At 45.2% G+C, this 21,884-nt stretch overlaps 1 protein-coding gene across 1 annotated transcript; it reads left to right on the forward strand.

The window, feature by feature from the left end:
* The first annotated feature begins 228 nt into the window (after positions 1-228).
* Positions 229-20,635, forward strand: LOC139050282 (arylsulfatase B-like). The gene is made up of 10 exons (XM_070526492.1): positions 229-603; positions 1,553-1,712; positions 5,275-5,387; positions 7,262-7,372; positions 8,823-8,975; positions 9,780-9,906; positions 14,447-14,737; positions 16,541-16,919; positions 18,882-19,086; positions 20,130-20,635. The coding sequence occupies exons 1-10, from the start codon at positions 493-495 to the stop codon at positions 20,262-20,264; spliced, it is 1,785 nt and encodes a 594-aa protein (XP_070382593.1). The 5' UTR covers positions 229-492; the 3' UTR covers positions 20,265-20,635.
* The last annotated feature ends 1,249 nt before the right edge of the window (positions 20,636-21,884 follow it).

The following is a 21,884-nucleotide window of genomic DNA, read 5'->3' on the forward strand; positions in this document are numbered from 1 at the left end:
AGACTATGTTTGCCACCCCTCCTCCTCTTTATTTTTCCGTTGAATGTTTGTGAAGGCTATTTGACTATACAGCGCGCTTTGCGATTTCTCAAGACGGCAGCCACGCGCATTCGATAACATACGAAAAAAAAGAAAACGCAAACAAAGATAATAATACATCTTATCTCGGAGCTCTCGAGTATCGGTGCCAAGCGTTTCGGTCAAGAAGCCGGCTGAGACGATGAGATCATTCCAGCTCGTGCCCCCCATATCACGACCGAGAAGGAATGCCCGGGTGCAGAAGTGGCGTCTGCCTTTGCCTTCTGCATAAAACATCGGTGCACCAACAGAGCACTTTCTCTTCTTCCATTTTAGTGAAGTGACGGGAAGGATGACACTAGAGGAATGCGTTGCGTAAAGACAGGGCACGCGGAGCCGGCGGCGGCGTGTATTGCGTGAGAGTTTCGCAAGGAGCGTCTGTAACGCCAAGCCGTCCTGTCGTCGCCTGTCAAGATGGAGAGTGCGAAGAACCTTCTGCGTGTGTTGGCTTGTGTGGTGTGGTTTTCGAGTCCAGCAGAATGCGCTGCCAGACCCAACATCATCGTTATAGTGGCCGACGATTTGGTTCGTAAAGACTTCACTTGTTTGTATTATATTTAGTATCTTTTTGCGCCAAAGCTGTCTTGGAAGTCTGTTGCGCAACGTGAACATCTTCTAGCCCTACTGCGATCGGAGCTCTTTCGGGTGAAGGGTTCATGCGTGGGTGAAGGGTTTGTGTACATTCATGCGGTCTGCATGAATGTACACAAACCTATGACCGACTTTTTCTAAATGAGGAGGTACTATTTCACGGCACTTCGAGCTGCCCTACTCTTTTTCCTTGCGTTTTACTAGAGCACGGTTCTGGATATATACACATTAATTAGGTATTGCTGGTCACCACGTCTCTAAATTTAGATTCGGCATGTGTCTAGAACTGTTTACTGTCTTTACGGCTAATGTGTTGACAAAGTTCGAAAGAACATTAAAATTGAATTCAGGTGTATCACGTGTCAAAACCACGATATGATTACGAGGCACATCGTAGCGGAGGACTCCGGAATAATTTCGACCACCTTGAGTACTTTAACCGTGCGCCCAATTCAGCGTACGCAGGGGTTTTCGGATTCACTCCCTGTATCGAAATGCGGCTGCCACAACCTGGATTGAGCCCACGACCTCGGGGTAAGGCACAGCCACTGGGCCACCCTGGCGGGTTCTGATGAAGTTCGGCATCTACCCATCGCCGCCTAGTGTTATTGAGTAACGCCGTATGCAAACCTCTTCTCTATGCAGTATACACTCATCGACCCATTACGTCTAACATGTGTCGGGATCACGCGATGGTTTCAATTTGGAATGCAGTGCTGAGGAGGTGCAAACGGTACAGCTACAACGTACAGTGTATCTTCGCTTTGTTCATACTGTACCATACTCCATCCTGGTACTTTATTGTTAACTGAACTATATCCTCATCTACCCTTCCCCGTGTCCGACGTTGGAATCACGTGGCGCTTTCAATGAACCACCGCAGGGCTGGGGCGATGTGAGCTTCCACGGGTCAGAGCAGATTCGCACGCCCAACATCGACGCCCTGGCGGCAGACGGCATCGTTCTGGACAGCCACTACGTGTCGCCTATGTGCACGCCGTCCAGGGCGACGCTCTTGTCCGGGAGGCACCCTGTTCACACCGGTGAGTATTTGCGGCGGAGTGGTGGCAAACCGGCCTAGTGGGCGTGTGGTCTGCACGAGCGTCCTGTTCCGAGGGATGCCTAAATTTCGTCCCACTGTCTTCACGTCGCTTTGCGAGTTTGAAAACTCATCAGCTTATACAAGATATTGCGTCATATGTCCAGCATTTTGCAATAATCGTGCATGCACACGGTGTCTTCTTACCTTGCTTTGTTTTGTAAAATTGGGAAATATTAAAATATAGAAAGATAGTGCGCAAGAATTCAATGCCGTGAGACAGTCCCAAGCCACAGTGCGAAGGTGAGACAAATGTATAGATATATACACGCACAACCATAGTTTCCAGGGTACCTGAATCGTCGTTAGGCCAGAGTTTCCTCCAGTAAATTTCTGCCTCTCAAAATTGGATCTCAAAATAAATTTGGCCCTCAAACAGAGAGCAGAGGAAGATGCACGTGGAGGCAAAGATCAATTTCACTGCAATCAGTGAAATATAAGCACGCAGTGTGCCTTGAAGAATTCTCAAAATCGTTACCCATATATCCTCAAAGAGACACTCAGTCTAAGCATAAAATAAGTTCACACTGGTAAAACACTTTCTCACATTATTTCAGTTAATTTTGCGATGGGAGGTTCATTACCGGAACAGAAAATGGAAGCTGAAATTTCATTAATGTCACCCCCAAAATTCCAGCGCCGGAACGCCTGGGTGACATGACGTCACTCACGTCATGGTCTATTTTCTCGAATTTTGACCCTGGTGGCGCTGTAAAGAAGCCGGCAACATTATAAGTTCAATCTTTGCCACTTTTAGCCTAGAATGTGGTCTACGACTTCGTCCAAAAAAAGAAAGGTGATGAGGCTACAGCCGACGCAGGCGAAGCTGGTCACATTTCGGTAAGCTGGTGCGACAACTTCAATGTGGCTTCGCCGCGCTTGTCATGAGCTATTGCGTTTTCTCCACGCCATCTCCCCAATCCCTCAAACATATATATCAAGCGTTCCCGCGTATTAAGTAGTAATCAACCTTAGCGTTCAAAAGAGCAGGCAACGTCTTCGCATTAGGCAGGAGGCGCGTTCAGTCCAGGACACCGTGGGCCCTGGCCATCAGCCTCACCCTGCCCACCACGTTCGTCTGGTCTTCAGGGTAAGGGCTGGCCACCCTGCCCTCCCACTGGTTAGTGCGTGCTCTAATGTGTACAGCATTCGGCTACTGCGCTGAGAGAACCCGGTAACAAATCGACCGCCGGACCAGCTTGGGTCAGTGGGTGCGACACTAAAGGTGTGGGCCGCTCTTCGCTGAACCTCTCTGACGCAAACTTTGGTCACCGTAGGTTGTGTCATTCGGTATGGGCCGCAGTTCACTGACCCTCCGTTCATAACTACTTGGGTCACTGCTGACGGCCCACTGGGTATATGTGACTCTGCAACGAACCTCTTTGGTGCCAAGCAGGGTAATTACGTGACGCATAACATGTGCCGCTCTTCAATGGAAAAACAAAATGTCATTTAGAATTTCTCTGGTGCTGCGTTGAATCGAACCTGAGTCACATAATCAAACAATCTTGTTATAAATGGGTATTCACGCAAGTGCCACCCGCGGACTTTGCGGCGGCGCCTCCAGATGGCGCAACGTTCCGAGAGGGAAGCGCGAGAGAGGTGCCTGCTTGCATACACGCCTCATATATACATCACCCGTCTCCACGCGGGCGATACGGTGTGCCGTTACATTGCTTCACTGCTAAGCGCGTTGCCATCGACATTAATCATTAGATGGGTCCATCCGCAGTTTGTTTTGCTTACTAGGACGTAAGAGTTATTTACTAATGCAGCACAGTTGACTTTTCTCTTTAAGGTCCCCTGAAGTGTCATTTCGTGCGGAATACACCACCAGAGAAATAATTAGAGTACTGCTCAGCAGCTCGGTGAGAACACGTTTGCATCGAAGTATGACGGTGTTTATGCTGTAACGACCTAAAGCTACTATTTGGTTCGTTCCTGAAAGGAATTCCCGAACTGTTAGCAATTAAATTTGATATTCTAGGGAAGAAAAGATAACGCAGCAACAGTGGTCCATGCTGCTTACCTTCCCGTATTTTTAGCATAAAAACCGGCCGTTGTTTGAGTGCGCTGATTAGGTCCTGTTAGGTATTCAACAGTTTCAACAGTAACGCTTTCGAGCACATCAGGTGAACGAAAACTTCAGAACATCCACAAAGATATATTGAGCAGTCCGTAGAAACTCCTTATATGTTTTGCTTTATTGTCTGTAGAATATTTTTTGTAGAATAGATGGTTAGCGTATTTGCGACTTCACAGTTTTGTTCGATCTTATCGCAAGACATTATGCGAACGGATCTTTTAATATAACCATGAAACACACGAGGTCAGTGGAAAGCAAGGATAGAAGATTGTCGATAACTTTGTCTACATACAGCTTGAATCAGTCCACTTACAAAAGCACAAGGTTGACAAGAGGGTGTATCTACTACTGTATGATTATAGGCTCTCCATAGTGGTCTAAATTATTCATTATAAGAAAGTACCATGAAACCCCATCAAATATATTTAAGGGGTTGTGAAAAAGAGGATAACATGTATTAACTAATAGGCTACTACCATCGCCCCTCTTACATTTTGCTGATCCCACTACGGAAGGAATAAAACACACGATGAATAAAAAGAAAGCACATGCAGTATCCCTACTCTTTCAACCAGTATAGAATAAATGGGTTTTCTGAAGTTTTACAAAAAAAGAGATCTATAGCCTTAAAGAACATAACTGTTTTGAGAGTACTTCAACAATGATGAAGGTATAATACAAAAAAAATTCATTCGCCATCCCGACCCTGCGAAAGTGCATGTCCGGCGAAGCTGTTGAAAACCGCCGTACGACAACTGCTGAGTAAGGTATTCGATGTTTTGTCGCTTTAGAGTAATGGTGCAGTAATTGTAATATATAGTAATGCTAGTAATGTGAGTAGTTATATTTCTGACAGCACGCAGCCGCTGGTCTATTGCCTTTTATTTTTCCTTTTGCCGCTCCCCATAATAACGCTGCTCCTCGGGTGTCATAACTGTGTGTTGCCTACCCATAGCGGTGCTGCAACGACAATGAAATCAGTTACTAGGCTGGTTCCGTTATATACGAAAGGCTAGCGACGTCACTTCCCACATCACAAGCTGCCGTCGCAGCGGCAGCTTGCGCAACAATATAATCTTCACTGAGAAACGTATGCGGGGAGCGCTACGTGCTTCGCATACGGTTGTATGCTTGTTTCGTGCTTGTTCTTTAATAAAAGAAATGCTGTTCTGTGTGTTGTGTACGTGCTTCCAAAGAATCTATCCACTTTTCGCGCAAATTTGCTGAGTGCTTGAAGCCTGTTTCACCACCGTCGTAGGTGTACCCTTTATAGCACTGCCTCCGGGCTGGCCTGGAGGCAAAAAGCCCATGGACATGGACACGGAAAATGCCGACCAATGAGAGACTAATAGCTTCGCTGTAAAATAGATACTTATCGGTTGAAGTTGTGCTACAACAAAGTGCTTTATCTGGTTCGCAGGACTGCAACACAATGTAATCTATTCTGCCATGCCGTATGCGTTCCCGCTTCAGTTTAAGCTGATGCCCGACTACCTCAAGACACTTGGATATGAAGCACATGCGGTGGGAAAGGTAAGCTGCTTACTTCATGCAGAGCTTTAACTTGCCTTTAAGTAAATTGCCCTTGACAGAATACTGGGATACCGCTGGCGCAGACGTGAGCAGCAACAGTTGAGGCGCCATCTAGCGAAGTCGAGTTAAACTAGGGCACAAATGAAAGCATTCTAAGTTTTTCTCAGTTGCTGGTTAAAGCGCTGGCGACAGCCCAATTGTGTATGTATAATGAGTGCAATCTTTCTTTTTATGCAAGACCGGCATTATGAGAAACAACAGCAAATAAACAAAGCAATTCGGGTACTTCTTGGTTGGACAAACCATCACAAGAGTTGTTACACGCCTTGTTGCGCAGTTCAGATCGCTAGTGTTTCGGTACTCCGTAAACTGCAATAACCTCTTCGCTACCAGTGTCCACTTTTGTGGGCACTTTTTCTAAAGCCAAGTACTCGCCAGCGAAAAGTTTCGACGCCTTCAAATTGTGAACCTTTTTCATCCTGGACCATGGCTTGCCCAACTTCCGAAAGAAGACTCGATATTCGGGCTGGGGCGATCATTAAAAAAAGATAGAAGGTGGCTGTGAGCTGCGTTCCCGCAAATCTTCCTTTTCGCTACGAGAATCCACCATTGTGCGCACTTGTTCTAAATCCGAGTATGCCTCAGCTAAAAGTTCCGATGTATTCAAATCACGTGCTCTTCTCAGCCTGCCTCATTGTTTACACAGCTCTCAAATGAGAGCGCCAGATAATGGCTTAGGCGATCGTTAAGATAAAAGAAAGAACATGGCAGCGAGCAGCTCAGGAGATGCTATGTCTAACTATGTCTTCGCGCTACATTATGTCGGTAAGCAAACATCAACTATCCCAGCAACAAGTCAATCTACACAATATCAGCACTCTATTTGTTCCTATAGTGTAGTGGCAAGCCGCAATTCGGGTTGACGCCGTCTGGGTCAGCGGCCGTAACAAAGTGGCGCAATGATGGGATGTCAGTGAGGGTTGGTGTTGAATACTTTGTCTTTAAGTGACTGGCCGTGATTATATCGTGACGACCAAGCATGACGCGTTCGATGAGACTGTATATCGTGCTTGATTGGTTTATAAGGAGACAAGATTCCCTAAGTGTCCGGCATGAGCACATATTGTTTAGCAATATTGTCTCGTTTTTCGTCACGCCTGAACTACGAAATATTACCAAGATATCGAGCAGTACCGGTAGCAACAAAAGAAAATTTGGCTAAATGGTGCAAATCAAATGATAAGTCTTCATGTTTTCAATGCAGTGGAAACGCCACGCAAACAATTTGTTACGAAAGTTTCATTTCGCTGCCCATAGAAACGCATCCTATTCTTAAATTTATTTCAGAGGCTGTTCAAAATGTGGAGGTCTATACCTATTTTATAATAGTTTATTGAATTTACACGAATAGTACGATACTTAATCAATTACGTACTATAAGCATGAATTGAAATGCAAACAGGCAATACCTGGTCGTACGAAAGGTACGTTATGCGTAATTAAACAAAAGACGCGTTAAATAAAGGCACGTTTCAGCCGGTTTACAAATGCAGGCAAAATTGAAAATCGAAGAATGCTTTATAGTAATTTCGCGATTGTTCCCGTTTGAGTTTATGCTGGTAGTACAGTGCAGACCAGAGTCACGCAGTCGTTAGGTGCTCCGGGACAGTCAGTCAATCCTTCGTAACGAAGTAGACTGTGCTGCATTTGTAACTAGGCGGAAGACAAACAAGGCAAAATGCAATATTGCTGCAATACCAAAGTGAGCGGAATAAGAGATACAAACGAAATCGTGTTCGTAGACTGCTTGCCTTGCATTTGGCGCTGCTCGCCGAATCTAGCAGAGTGGTAACTTTCCTTTTTTTGCGGCCCAGTGGCATTTAGGTCACATGACCCGGAACCATACACCGACTCGCCGAGGCTTCGATTCTTTCTACGGCTACTACAGTGGACACCATGGCTATACGGACCACTCTGCCTTCGAGGTAATGAGTTGTTAAGGAACAGCGTACATTTGACTTTTGTGTGCTTTTCGGTTAGGGTGGTGCGCTGCCGCATCTCACGCAGTTACTTCTGCAAGGACGTAAGTAATGGTTAGCGTAAATCAGCGGAAATGTTCTCGATTGCTTACCATGACAGCTTGGGTGATATTACAAGCATATATTTTCGTCCAGAGCAATGCGATTCATTTCTTCTTATGTGGTGATTTCACTACGCTCACACAAGCCTCGAAGACGCTTGAACTAGGCTGGCCTTGGACAGTTGTTGCAAGAACATGCGTGAAACTTACTCTAAAGACGTTACACATTATAGGAGAAACAACCACACATTAGGCATGTGTAGTGGAGTTATAGTGCTAACAAAACTTTCGCTCCCAGGTTACATGTTGCGGCATTCTAGGCGATCGCTATTTTTCTTTCGCGGCATGTAGCTGTATATTGTACAGGTACCTGTTTTTTAGCACGAGAACCTGCTACCTGCCCAATACCTGCCGTGGGTCGAATTGACTAACCATCGAACTTGTGTGTGCCGTTGCGGAGATGAGCATTCAACTGCGAGACTGAACAGAAATCGCAGCTAATGTCGCAGCTCATGAAGTGCTACACAAGTTAGTGCATCTTGCTGGGACATATCCTCCGAAATCTCTGGTGTTGTGCATGAAGCGTCTCTAATGAAATCCATGGTTGGTGCAAAACGGAGATCTTGGAGGGCAGTGCCTGCTCGAATACATCACGCAGCCCTCGTTATATGACACAGCGAAGCTAGATGTAAAACGGCAGAACATAAATGCGTTCAAGCAGCAACTCCTTGTCGTCAACACTACTTTAGCATTGACAATGAGAGAAAAAAAAACACTGGTAGGGAAAAAGCCGAGTCACTGTTGCAGGAATGAGAGGAAAGGCTATTTGTTAAGATATGTGTATTTGTTAAATGGTTGCTTAGTACTTGGAAAACCTTTTCCTTGTATATTTTCTTGAGTGGCAGCTATTTACTGGGGGTACACGAATAATAAATGTTTTGAATATGAATCGGCGTGTACTTGGAGTTTGATTTGCATTGGACTCGAAAACAATACTTTCCATGTTTTTGAGTATTCCCTTTCGCCGAATACCAGGTAAGGTGCTGTTACTACAGCATGCGTGGGGGTGCTCGTCTTGTGTAGGTAACATGTGATGAGACAGTCGAAATACGAAACTGCGGATACATTGTGTGTGTCCTAGGTCAAGGACTCCGCATCTGCGCATTCACTCACTTAAGTCTGACCCAAGCGCATGCTTTCAGATGGGAAATATTCAGCTGAATCTCTGGTGTACAAGCTCCGTGCTTATTTTTTATATGTAAAATATATTCGATATTCGTATGCAATTTTTAAAGATATCTGATTAATTCGATTAGAGGTGAGATGTCTGAATATAATTATTATTTACCTATCAGGAGTACATGGGTGATCCCAAAGAACCGTGGACAGGCTGGGGTCTGGACCTCTGGGACAATCTGGAAGCAGATAAATCCAAATCTGGAAACTACACGACGGAGTTGTTCACGCAGAAGGCAGTAGAGATACTAAAGAATCGGGACCGCAATAAGGTGAGTACAGTTTGTATCTGTAGAAGCTGTGAAAGTTATCATGCGTAGCTTTATTGCCTTCGTGTGCTTTCCTAGTGATAGCGTGGCAGTACGTGGAATAAGTAAAGGCAAGGCGCAGAAGACCAGGACTCAAGATGAAACACAAACGACAGGACTGGTGCCGGTCTTGCCGTTTGTCTTTCATCTTGAGTCCTGGTCTTCTGCGCCTTGCCTTTACTAATTCAAGCATGAACCAACTAGCTCAAGCAAGAGTTTTACGTGGAATGATTATCATGGTAGCAAACACTGGAAACTTCTTCACTCCTTGGGACTGAGAAATCAAAAGCAAACAATGACTGCTTATAGTACGTAAATGCTGCGACAAAAAGACATCTTTTTCTAACCGAGTTGGAAACGAGAACCTCTGTCTATTCTCTCTTGCGCGCAAATTTTATTTTATAAAGCGGAATGCGTCACTTTCTTCTGACGATTAGGGCATTGAAAAATGGTTCCTTCCCACAGAGTCCTAGGAATTGATCAACCTTATACAATTATTGCTCTCTCTTTTTTTCGCGATTCTGCGCAGTGACAACTGCCTGCTATTTCTGCAAACTCAAAAACGAGCAATATTTATGAAATTTTTCGTAGAGGTTGCTCCGCTGAATAAACAACTGTTGGTGCGAAGATGTTATTTTATGCGAAGAAATTGTGCAATTTGTGCCGATGATCTTCGTAAGGAGAGAATGCAAAGTACTGAAGCCAGATGGCCAAAAAATGACTTGCTAGTATTTGATTAGTCAGGGGATGCAATCACTTCTTTTGCAGCCTCTGTTTTTGTACCTCAGCCACCTGGCAGTTCACGTGGGCAACTTCTATGCACTGTTCGAGGCACCGGACAGGTATATCGAGATGAACAGGCACATCAAGAACCACAAGCGACGACATTTTGCCGGTGAGATGAGATCAGCCAAGCATTGTACACATTATAGCCCACTATAGGGAACAGACGGTCAGTGTTCAAGCCAGTGAAACGTCAATAGTTCTCCAACTCTTAGAAGACATCGGGCTAGTACGCCACTCTAAGAAGAGGCACGCTCGTAAAAAACGATGTTCAGGTGTTCATTTCTATTTGGAGCTGTAATCAGTATTGTACTACTAAACAGGTAGGCGTTTCTTGTGACAGTCGACGACACTGTACCCATATTCTGCTGCACGTGAATGAATGCTTCAAGGTTTGTTGGTCGAAGCTGCGCTGTACGTCCCATTACTGCAGAGTACTGTGGCGTGGAGGGGCAGGTGGACTTGAGGATGCCTGAATTTGCAGGATCGCGCTCCTAATTTGAATTGGGAGAAGTGAGTAACATCGACAACATAATATCTAAGATCTATATTAAGCTGTTGAAAAGGGAGCAAGGGATAGGGAAGTTTTTCTCCTATAACCGAACTGTGAACTGTGAATGCATCAGTAAGATGACACAGGTTTGAGGCAAACTTTAGGCTTAAATCCAGCTGATTTTTCTTTAGGAACTGCATAGAGCGTGTTCTGTGTCCTTGACAAAAACGCAAACCGTGCCATCTATTAAAGTGTGAAGGCGTTACGCTCGCAGTATGCGCTCGATGAGGAGATCCCACTTTTAACGCTGTTAGCATTCTTTGTGAGTGTCTGTATCTATGGATGTTCGTGTCTAACCTCTTTCCCGCGTACTTGGCTTACTGGGTAGTTCACGGTCAGATGGGTGGAGCATCCGGCTTCTATTCTGAGGGAATCAAGTTCAAAACCGATTCTCGTACCCAGGTGGGCCATTGGGTATGGGCATATCGTAAGTGGCTCTCTTTGCTGTGAACTTGTGTCACTGGGTACTTAACACTGGGTATGAATGAATGAATGAATGAATGAATGAATGAATGAATGAATGAATGAATGAATGAATGAATGAATGAATGAATGAATGAAATTACGTTTATTGCACATTAAAATGCGCCGAAGACGCTGCGGTGGAAAGGGAGGGGTATTATTGCAAAAGGAGAAGGGTGAGGCTGCCTCCGTCCAGCCTTTCATAATGATATATAAAACATATCATTGATGGTGTGCTAAACAGGTTATCGATCGCTAAAAGCCTTAAAGTCGCCGGTCATCTCTAAAGGACGTACATACCGCCAAATTTTACTATGAGAATTCTATAAATGAACTAGAATAACCAATGTTACCTTTACGTTGAGTAAATGCATAAACCATTTAACGGCTTTCTTGTAGGTAGCTAGGTGAGTTGTATTAGAAATAGGGGCTACAGCGTTCCTAGTAGTCTAATTGAATTTGACTAACTAGGAAAGAAAATGTTCCTTTATGAAATAAGTTAGCATGGCGCTCTTTAGACATAGCATTAAATTGTAAATATAAAGAACAAACATGAGAAATACCACTAATACTTCAGTGGAGGTCATTCAACGCTTGATAACCTTGCTCTTCGTCGCGATAGTTGCATAAAGTCGTTACTTTTCCGAGAAAAAATAGAAAGGAAGGCCGGAAGAAGCTGCTTGTCTTACGGGGTTAATTAGCACTGTGAAAATATAACCTCGGCGCTATAGAAGGGGAAGAAGAAAGAGATCGGCGGAAAGATTGCACCATTAGCATAGGTTGCATCCGGTGCGCTATTCCGCTAATGCAAAAACACAGTTCCACAAAATGAAAATTTAGGACTGGTTCACAATAAAATATTATTTAACTAAATACTTAAGTGCTAATTGTAAATGATTCGTTAGTGAGTAGCATCCTTAAGTATACACAACTGAAACATCGCCCCAGCGCTTTAAGAACGCTGTTATAGGCCATCAGTTACGTTTTCCGTGCTTAAAATAACGTTTGGAGCTGTAGACTTCCGTCTAGCATGATTGAAACCTTGGCCATTACAAAGGGCTACTCTACACTGAAGCAAAATAAAAGGCGGCCATACAATTGAAAAGTTGGAAGCGAGACGCTCACCTGAGCCGCAAGAGCGTGCGGAAAGGACGCACATGACACGTTGACAAGCGCTACACGCGCAAAAAGCGTGATTCTTAAGATACCCGCGAACGGTGCTAAAACGAAGCACGCAGAGACCCGCATGACCGTTAAAGTACACACGTGCGCGCGCTCAGTTGAAGGCGATACAAAGGTGCTGCATAGTACGGGATGTACGAGCAACAGCAGCAAGCTTATCATCTTATGCCCCACCTAATCTCTGTTGCGTACCTGACTTGATTTGCCTTTGTCATTTTTCTTCAAGCGTGAAGTACGTAGCAAGCGAGAAGCACGAGCCTGCCCTTGACGTGTAGCGCTGTAGCGTCACTGCGTAACAAACTTTTACGAGGATCCGGCCAATGTCGCCCCTTTAAAGTGAGGTGGCGCGAGATAGTCACCTAGCCTTTTTAGGCTACTTCCTTCTTACCATACTGTGGTGTAGCACTATACCTTGCCTTATTATTCTTCTAAAGCTGTCGATGCCTCTGACGATCCTTCCGCGTCTCTTTCCTGCTTTTTTTGTGAATACTCTTAACTTTTTCGCGATTATGTCTGCAGTTGTCCAGATAACGCTCCCATCCGCTCACATTGTGATGATGATGATAATTTACAGTGGCATCTCCTGTGAAACGGTGCGGCGGCAAGCAGTCACCTAGCCGGTGCCTGAGTTAATCGGTATTATACCGATGCAACAGCAGTCTGGCATTTTGCCTACGTCTCCTTGATATTTTCCATGTTCGTTAAAATTTCTCTTTAATGTACTGCTACTTGTAAGATTGTAACGTCTCGCATTCTAACAATCCCTTGACTGCTTTCTTGCCCCACCAATACTCTAAACTTGTCTTGCTCATATCGAGCGTTGAGCAGGTAATGCATACGCTTTGAGTACCAGTGGTTTTGGAAGGTGGACATCGGCTACGGATCTTGCAGGGTGGCCATCTTGGCATTCTGTTGCAATGTGCTGGGTCATTTGCTGTTATTGGCCGCAGCAGGCACGTGCCTCATCCTCTTGCGAATATTTGTTCCGGTATGTTTTTTTCTTCCTCATGCAGCCAGCTCGGGGCCTTAAATTGCAAGGGACTATCTTTCGTGTTATCGTACTAACTTTCCCTACTGAATAAAAACAAGAACAGTGCAACACAGGACGAGTGAGTAAAGAGCACAGGACAGCGCTCTGTCACGTGCTCTTTACTCGCTCGTCTTGTGCTGCAATGTTCCTGTTTTTATTCTGAAGATGAACCAACCAGCCCCTTTGCACACACTGCGTACTTTCCCTGTTGATTTGTTTCACGCCGATCTCGCAAATATCCGTGGCATCTTTATTTTTATCCTTTGACTCCAACTTAGCGTCCCGGTTTCTGTCAAGTTCTTTCTTGATGAACCCGGATTTTGTATTATTGCCGGGGGTTGTGTCACTACTGACACAACTTAAGCTCCACCTGGCACTGGTAAATATTACTATCCTGGCAATGCGTATTTTTAGGTTATTCAAATTTTTTTTATGCAAGCCTGTGCAGCTCTGTAAAAATATGGTACCCAGCTATTGTTTACACACTTTTTGACTAAGGAATGTTAACTTTTTTTAAAGCATGAAATGCTTAGCTACCGCATGCTTGCATGCAGCTAAAGCATGCATGCTTTTAGCTACCGTTGTCGGTGACGTCCAAGTAGCCTTGAGCCAAAAACCAGAGCCGTTATCCGGGCACTCAAACGAGGACATCCGGGGAAGTTGCGAGAACAAAACGTGATCATCCGGGCAACCAGTCAAAACTTAAGAAAATGCAGTCTCTGGCCCCCAATCCTTTGTACAGAACCGCATTAAATAGGTTTGCTACTGCCCAAACAAGTCACGAAAATATTGGTTCCCAGTTCTTTCTATTCTTTGCTCGCAATATCACTGGAACTGGAACTTCTAGTGCGCTGAAGTGTTATTTGTTATTTTCAATAGGGGGGTGGGGGGGGGGAGGGCGGCGTTCAAAAGGGAGATAGACGGCACCATACACTTCATTGTCATCTTTCAGCGCTGAGACAGGGTTGCCTGTGCTCTTTTGAACGCCAGTGGTCCGTGAGTTCTACGGCGCGAGTTTTGCGCCGCCTCGATAGATGGCACCACGCTGCTTGGCACCTCCTTCAGGCGCTTTTCTTCTTCTATCTGACAAGTGTGCTCTGTCTCTCTGGCGTCTTTGGCTGCCTGTCATGCCGCCTCGAGCCGGTTTTCTTCTCCTAGCTGGGCAGCGTCCATATGGACCAATGTACAGTATGGCGTGGTCCGGTGTGGTGTGGCGGGGTGGGCCGTTGCGTACATGTACTACACCCATTTTTGAGGTTGTGGCTATCATCAACTCCAACCAAGCTGACCTGCCGGTTGCCATTTCATGCTTACATCTATACTCTCGATCACGGGCTAGCCAGCAATTTTTTTCACTTACTTTTGGATTACCACGCACAACCAGTAACGTTGCCAGCGAGAATTAGCTGTGGCACTGATTTGCAGCCATGTTGTCCGCGCTGGACGACGCCATTGGCCAACTGGTGGAGGCCCTGGACGCCACCGATGCCATCCAGGACACCATCATTGCCCTGACCACGGACAACGGTGCTGCCACCGGCGGCATCGACCAGAGCGCCGGCTCCAACTGGCCTCTTCGCGGCACCAAGATGACCCACTGGGAAGGTGGCGTGCGCGGAACCGCCTTCCTCTGGAGCCCCCTGATTCGCCAGCCCAGAGTGTCGCGTCAGCTCATGCACCTCTCTGATTGGCTGCCCACGCTCTACTCTGCTGCCGGTGGGGATTACATTTTTTAATATCCGCCGCTGTGGCGAGCATTGGCCGTGGCGTTCTGGTCCTGAGCAGGTGGTCTCGGATACCGAACCCCCGACCAAGTGAGGAAGAGTAATATTAGTAAATTGGCATAAACGAGGCAAACGCGAGAAAAAAGAAAATCATTTGAAGCAGTTAATAGGGACAAACGTACAAGCAGGGAATTAAAGAAAAAAAAAGATAGTATATGTAATGAAAACTAGATATTGAAATAACAGTATCCTGTGATCGGCTAAAAACTCGTTTATTAGTAATGAACGAACAGTACCGGACAATAGATTTCAGTGCTCTGTTCTACGTGAAAAAAGAAGAGGCGCATTTGAACGCGTGAGTAATACCGAGAAAAGGCGTTAGCTTTAAAGCATGAGACGTACGAGTACAACTTTCTTTAGAAAGTGTGATATGGGTGCAGTCGCAAAACCCAGAGGCAGAGTCAATGATGACATGCAGAAACTTTGCAGATGCAGATTCAATGTGATAATGCAGCAAGAGCGGTTGGAAGTTCAGGGACTGAAGTGCCTGCTTTGGTAAAAACAAAGGAAAAGAAAACAAAACTGCAACCGTAATTATGCCAGGTGAAGCAAATGGATTTTCTTTGTGCAGAGTCAACTCATTTCACACTGTTGGTATGGGTACGAAACCACGGAGGCCTATTGAAGAACAGGGCGAATTGAAGTTTAATATAAGAACAGCTTGGTATCGCGCAAGGCCTAAGTTAAAGTGCGGCGCAAGCAACCTAGTTTTGTGTTTTCTTGTTTTCGTGTTCAATGTGGTGAGACCAAGAAAGACCACTGGTGCAAATAGCAACCAGAATACTTATATTGCAGCACTCGTGTAAGCCTAACACCATTCCAAGAATAATAAAATACGAGAGCCCTAATTATGTTAGTAATTGACAAAAAAGAATAAGGGAAGAGGAAAACGATCGTTTACTTTGTTTTACATCCCGGTTGAAGAACCCTAGATGGTAAAAAAATCCGCAGCCCTCCACTGTAGCGTCCGAATAGCCCCAGTATAGCTTTGGAACGTTGAACCCAGTGCCTGACTGACAGACAGAGGGACAGAATCAATCAATCAATTGATATAAATAAATAAATAAATAAATAAATAAATAAATAAATAAATAAATAAATAAATAAATAAATAAATAAATAAATAAATAAATAAATAAATAAATAAATCTTAAGCTTTAAACAAGAAGCACACTTCAGCGATTCCTCGGGCTCTCAACTAATTTACTGCGACAGCATCTATTTCTGACAGGAAGCAACAGCGTTCTCAAGAGCAGTTTCGTTGCGTTACCCGTGCGCAGTCGCCTTCGTACACTAATGTGTCGCCTGTACGGCCTCCCACACATACCAGCTGTGGCCTCTCATACACATGCACGAATGCCAACCCTCTCGGAGTGGCGCATATACTAAGGCCACAGGAAAATCCAAGCGCAACCTTCTTAACTTCATACCATTCTCTTTATATGAAATTTGTATCCTTTTTTTGGTTCTATATGTAATATAGCTTACAGTGGCGCGCATACATATTGCTTACTGTATAATTCGTGAAATGTAGCGTTTAACAATAAATTTTGTTGCCCACAGTTGACGCGGCAGTAAGCATATCCTTCTACGTTCCTCGCAAATTACGGTGTCCGCGTTCTGAAACACGGAGCCCACCACGAGCTTTCCCGAGTTCCAGCATTGAAGACGTGCGCTCTGGTTAGCCGACTTGCTTTTCTTTTAACAGCCCTCTCCCTCTCGCTCTTCAACGCAGGCGGCAACGTAGAAGACCTAGGCGACATCGATGGCGTCGACATGTGGCACAGCCTTGTCATTGGCGTCGGTTCTCCGAGGGCTGAAGTGCTGCACAACATAGACCCGATATGGAACATGTCCGCGCTACGCGTTGGGCGCTACAAGTACGTCAACGGCACGTACGGTGGCGGCCACTACGACGGCTGGTACGAGCCACTGCAAGTCAGCGACCCTCAGCTCGGAATATACAGAGTGGACAACACTTCAGGGGACAAGTACGGTCTGCACCACATCTACGATGACCGTGGTACGGATTTGACGACTGCCGGGGACAACATAATGACGTGGCAGTACGAGCCTTACACACATCCTGTTCCTTCGTCGGGAGCAGGCCCAAGGTATGCGTCATGCATGTTCTTGAATGAGTTGGGGTTGTTGCATGCTTGCTGGAGCAGCCCAATGGGCGGATTGAAGAAACAACTCTATGAAGGATCCACATGCTCGACACAACAATTCTACGTGATTGCATATGTTCATGTGGGAACATACGGATTCTTAACAGGATTGTACTATATAAACATATAGTATGGAGGAACCTTCGAACGTCATTTTCAGCTTTGGACTAGTAACAGTTTAATTTTTTGTTTATTGGCTTACTTACAATAACTTATCGAAGAAAGCAAATGAAAGAGCACCACAAGGCGTTCTCTTGCGTTTTAACAAAACTCGGGGAGCTGAAGGTTGTCCTCATTGCTTGTCATTGAGCTAATTAAGACAAAAATTAATGCAAACATAACGTAGGGGCATGGCTATGTTTTCTATTTACACCTAGTTTGAGGGTAGTGAAACTGGAGACGTCGCGTTTTCATCTACTCTATGTTGAATTACAATTTTCGTTTACTGGCACGGCCGTTACGAGAACTTTGCCACCTCAGTGAAAGAGAATAGGGGAGGAGAGGTATAAAGGGACGCTCAAGAAACTATTAGGTGAATGTTGATGAGCGAATGAAACTTTTAGAGCAAGACAGCACACATTTTCCTCAGCATAAGCTTAGCACGTAAAGCCACAACGCAATGTCGAAAGACTGCTACCGACGCCCTGGTCGATTCTCTGAAGCTGCACTAAATTACGTCAAACAATTACGCTACAGCGAAAGGGCAAAGGGACAGTTAAACACATAAAGCCATCTAGAGTGATCGAGCAATAGATCCCTCGACCCGCATGTAGTTAGTATGCTAACGTTATTTCGAGCTGCCTCCAGACTGAGGATTTTCTTGTTCGGCCACTGCTGATGACTTCGCTTACGTGAAAGATATTGAAATTGTCCGATTGGCCATCAATTCGATGTTATTCATCTCTCGCATTACATTTGCGAACAGTAGTGAGAACGTGAAGCAGCTGTCTTTTGTAGAAGTTTCAAACACAAATGTGTGGCAGGGGCCGAGTTCACAAAGCTTTCTTTTATTTTGCATGAACTCGTTCTGATTCTGAAGGAGCCTGTTTGTGCTTAGCGCACACCCCTTATTGGGGGAGAAATATTTGGGGGTGCCGTGGCGAGAATTGTGAAATGTATGCACACTATAGTGATACAGAAGTTATATGAACAGGGATAAATTGCCTCAAAAAGGCTGGCCAACGTTTAGACAGATGGACGTACCTTTGTCAAAAGCGATAGGTGATAGGTCCGCATAATGAAACGTTGGCCAGCCTTTGTGAGGCAGTTGATCCCTGTTTCTGTAACTTAGGTATTACAGTGTGCTACATTATCGGTCGGCTCCATTCTTGATTTTGAATGCACGCTATAGAGGGTCTCTCGGCTACACTCCAGTCGCCTCGACCCCTGGCAGCCAAGGCGGATGTGCTATAAAGAGTACACGCAAACGTTGCACCGAGGCAATAGCGTGTGTAAATGTGACCACTTCCATCATACTGCGGACCTTAATCTTTCCAAGCGTCTCTGGCCTTCCACCGAACACTCTCTGCTGCATGAAGTGCGTGATATGGCGGCCTGGAGCCACATCACTCAGGCCGACCTACCCATTCGTATCCTAATATAGTTTCTCTCTTTGTTAAATTGCGGGGCAAAGCGAAACAATAACGAGCACTGGTTGCACCACAATGGTCCTTCGGAATTCTTTTGTTTTGGAATGTTCCCTTGCTCAGTGGGTGCGTTTTGAATTTAGCGGAACACAATTTTTTGCAGCAGTGGGTTGTTTTCGCATAAATCTGTACGGCCTCAGACGAGTTTCTTCATGCGGTTGCGTGCGTTGTATGAACGGGGTCTTTCAACCAGTAAGGACAATCTCTTGTGCCCGAACTTGGAACTTGTACGTTGTTGACGAACATTATGTCCTGCCAGGAACAACGTCTTGGATCCGACGTGCGCGGTGGCCCGGACAATCCTGTCCATCGGTCGCACCTTGCCGAGGCACAGTCCCCGAGAAGTGCTGACCGAGTGCGGCCAGCCGAGGAGGAAAGAATGCAAGCCACTCGAAAAGCCGTGCCTGTTCGACATCGACAAGGATCCCTGCGAGATAGACAACATAGCCGAGGAGAATCCGCACGTCAGTAATTGCTTCTTCACATGCGTATACCAACAGCACAAATGTCGTAATCCGGGAGAGAGATTTAAACAGATGCTTTTCGGTGTGTTGCGTTTTGTTTTACTGAAGTTTGTATGAGCTGGGGGGGGGGGGTCAATTGGCTAGCCGGCTAGGCTAATAACATGCCGAAACTTATGATTAGCCCACACTTGATCTTACGAACAGTTTCAGTCTAAGAATGTATTTGTGAATGCGTACCCTATCCAGTTCTCTGACTTCGAACGTGCAGCTGATGCAAAGAAGTGTTCGTTCTTGAAGAAAAATTTTGGAGTATGAAAGAGAACGTAAGAAAATATATCTACTGCATGGTACCAGCTTAGCGGTAACCTAAGTTCACTAAGTATTCGAGAAACGTTGTCAGCAAGGATCATTTTGAGACCCACCACGTGCGTTGTTTGATGTCAAAGTTTGTGTCGGGCGTTGTGTTTGTGTTGTTACTGGAGCACGTGTCACAATATCTAATGCCGACTGCATGTAAATGCGTAGTGTACAGAACTTCTGGGTCCAAAAGCACAATCATTTCGACTCATAAGTGTTGTTTGCTATTAGACACCTGGGGCTCTCTAAGCGAGCACCTAACGCACACTACACGAGTATCTTCGCATTTCGCCGCCATCGTGATGAAGGTACCGTGGTCGATAACGAATCCCACGACCTCGTTCGTAGCAGCGCAACACCATAGTCGCTAAGTCACCGCAGCAGCTGCAGGTGCTCTTACGTGAATGCCTAGCGTAAAAAAACGTACTTTTAAATATGCACACTCGTATTCACAAGAAAAGTTCATGTAGTTCTGCTGAGCCGCATTACCGAAGATATCGTTGCATTCATACGAAAATTTTGAGCATCTGAGCTTCGCGTATAAGCGTAGGCTAACATTCCCTTGTTCTTAGTGCTTTCGTCATGATATCAATGCACGAAGTAGCAGGAACGCGCTTCGAGAAGATATTTAGAAATGCCCAAGTGTCTATTATAAGCTTTCACTTGTCTTTTTTTTTTCTTCTCAGATAATACGAAGCTTGGAAAACCGTCTAGAACAGCACAGGAGGACGATGGTCCCGCCTTTGAACAAGCCACCAACAAGGAGAGCAGACCCACGATACTTTGATTTCACGTGGGCACCTTATATGGACTCTGCGTGATTTTCCGACTTTCATGGCAGGGACTTTTGCTACATGGAAAACATTTCACAGAGTAAATAATGACAACTCACGTCGAATTTGTTTTTCATGATGAATCGGCTAAAGAGGCACTGCCACGATTTTTGCTCCCGTATGTTGCAGTACTTTGTAAACCTGCGTCCCTTCATGGAATAAGTCAAGAGGGGATGATGTTTTGTTACAGTACATGCATTTGGGCAACCACAGACCTCGTCACTCCCAGAACAAAGGTACAAAAAGTACAATAATGCTGAGGGGGCACACGAAATCAATTGTACCTCACTTTTACAAATACGATTGCTTTCCAATCAGCCTGGTAGCGCTAATGACAGACAACTTTTGGAACAGACCATCCTGGAAGCAGAAGAAGCGAAGGCAATTGCACCAGTTCTAAAGGGCAAGTACTTTTATCCGGCTTCAACATGATTTAAGGGGACATGTGTGTGGAAAAGCCTCATTATTTAATGTATTTTATAAATGTTGATTGTAAAATTACATGCGAACATTTTATTTTCCTGTGTAATATTATCAAGGCGTTTTTCTGACCAGAAGAGTGCGAAAAATGACGTTGATGGAAGCATGGTAACTGTAAGGTAGCTCAATCTCCACTTTTCACCAGTGTTCAAGCGAACGTTACGCTTATTACACATGAGAAGCAAAATAAGGTCTGCAGTATTGCATGTCAACCATCATCAAGGCTCTTGAACCCAAAATGCATGATAGCTCTTCTAGAGACACATGCAACGAGAACCGTGGGAAGTGCTTCTACATCAGACGATTAAGATTAGTTGTAAAAACAGGCAGTCACTCGAAATTAAAGTATTACCTATGAGCTCGCTTTAGAAACTTATAAGCCTGGGTTGAAGGGATATTTTGGTCTGCAGAAAAAAAGGCACATCTCAGCTGTGCCGCGGCACAGGGCACAATGTCCACTCTGGATATTAAGCAAAACTAAAATAAAGGTAATGAAAAATAGAAGGAAAAACATAGCGCAGGCGGTATTCACAGATACGTGAGGATTCCATGTGCAGGTTGGAACCACATGTTATATCACGAGCAAATGAAACAGGCGTGCCCGCCTTTCCTGTCAGATATCGGCTGTAGACGATTTTCAGCAGCGGCGCACGGGCGCGGCCGTGCTTGATCACGTGATCGCGCCGGCATGACTGGGCTTGTATCGAAGGCCAGCGAAGCTGCAGTACAGCTGAAGGCATGGGTGACGGTGCAGCAAGCGCCATTGTTTAGCGTCCGCCGATGCACATAAAGAAACGACAAATTAATGGAAATGAAAATGAATGAAAAAATAACTTGCCGCAGGTGGCAAACGATCGCACAATCTTCGAATGCGATGGCTGTAGGATCGTTGTTTCAGTAAGTAATTTCCCTTGTGTTGTCCTTGGTGTCAGTGTTTATTGACTTCTAATGATCAATAAAAATCGCGCCCCTCGGTTCACCCCCTTGTCGTTTCGGTATGTACATCGCAAGTAGAAGCGTGAAGTGCGGGGACACTTTTGTCTGCGCAATCCCTGTGTTCAGGGCATACGTCAGCAACGTTGGCAACTCTCTATTCGAGATGATGCGCTTGTTCGACATTCCCCTCTA

This window comes from Dermacentor albipictus, chromosome 10 (genome assembly GCF_038994185.2).
Source record: "Dermacentor albipictus isolate Rhodes 1998 colony chromosome 10, USDA_Dalb.pri_finalv2, whole genome shotgun sequence".
Lineage (NCBI taxonomy): Eukaryota > Metazoa > Arthropoda > Arachnida > Ixodida > Ixodidae > Dermacentor > Dermacentor albipictus.

Excerpts from the sequence above, each read along its gene's own strand:
- LOC139050282 (XM_070526492.1), top strand. The coding sequence starts at position 493 with ATGGAGAGTGCGAAGAACCTTCTGCGTGTGTTGGCTTGTGTGGTGTGG. Across the intron at positions 8,976-9,779 it reads AGAATCGGGACCGCAATAAG|CCTCTGTTTTTGTACCTCAG; the intron begins GTGAGTACAGTT and ends CTTCTTTTGCAG. Across the intron at positions 9,907-14,446 it reads CAAGCGACGACATTTTGCCG|CCATGTTGTCCGCGCTGGAC; the intron begins GTGAGATGAGAT and ends ACTGATTTGCAG.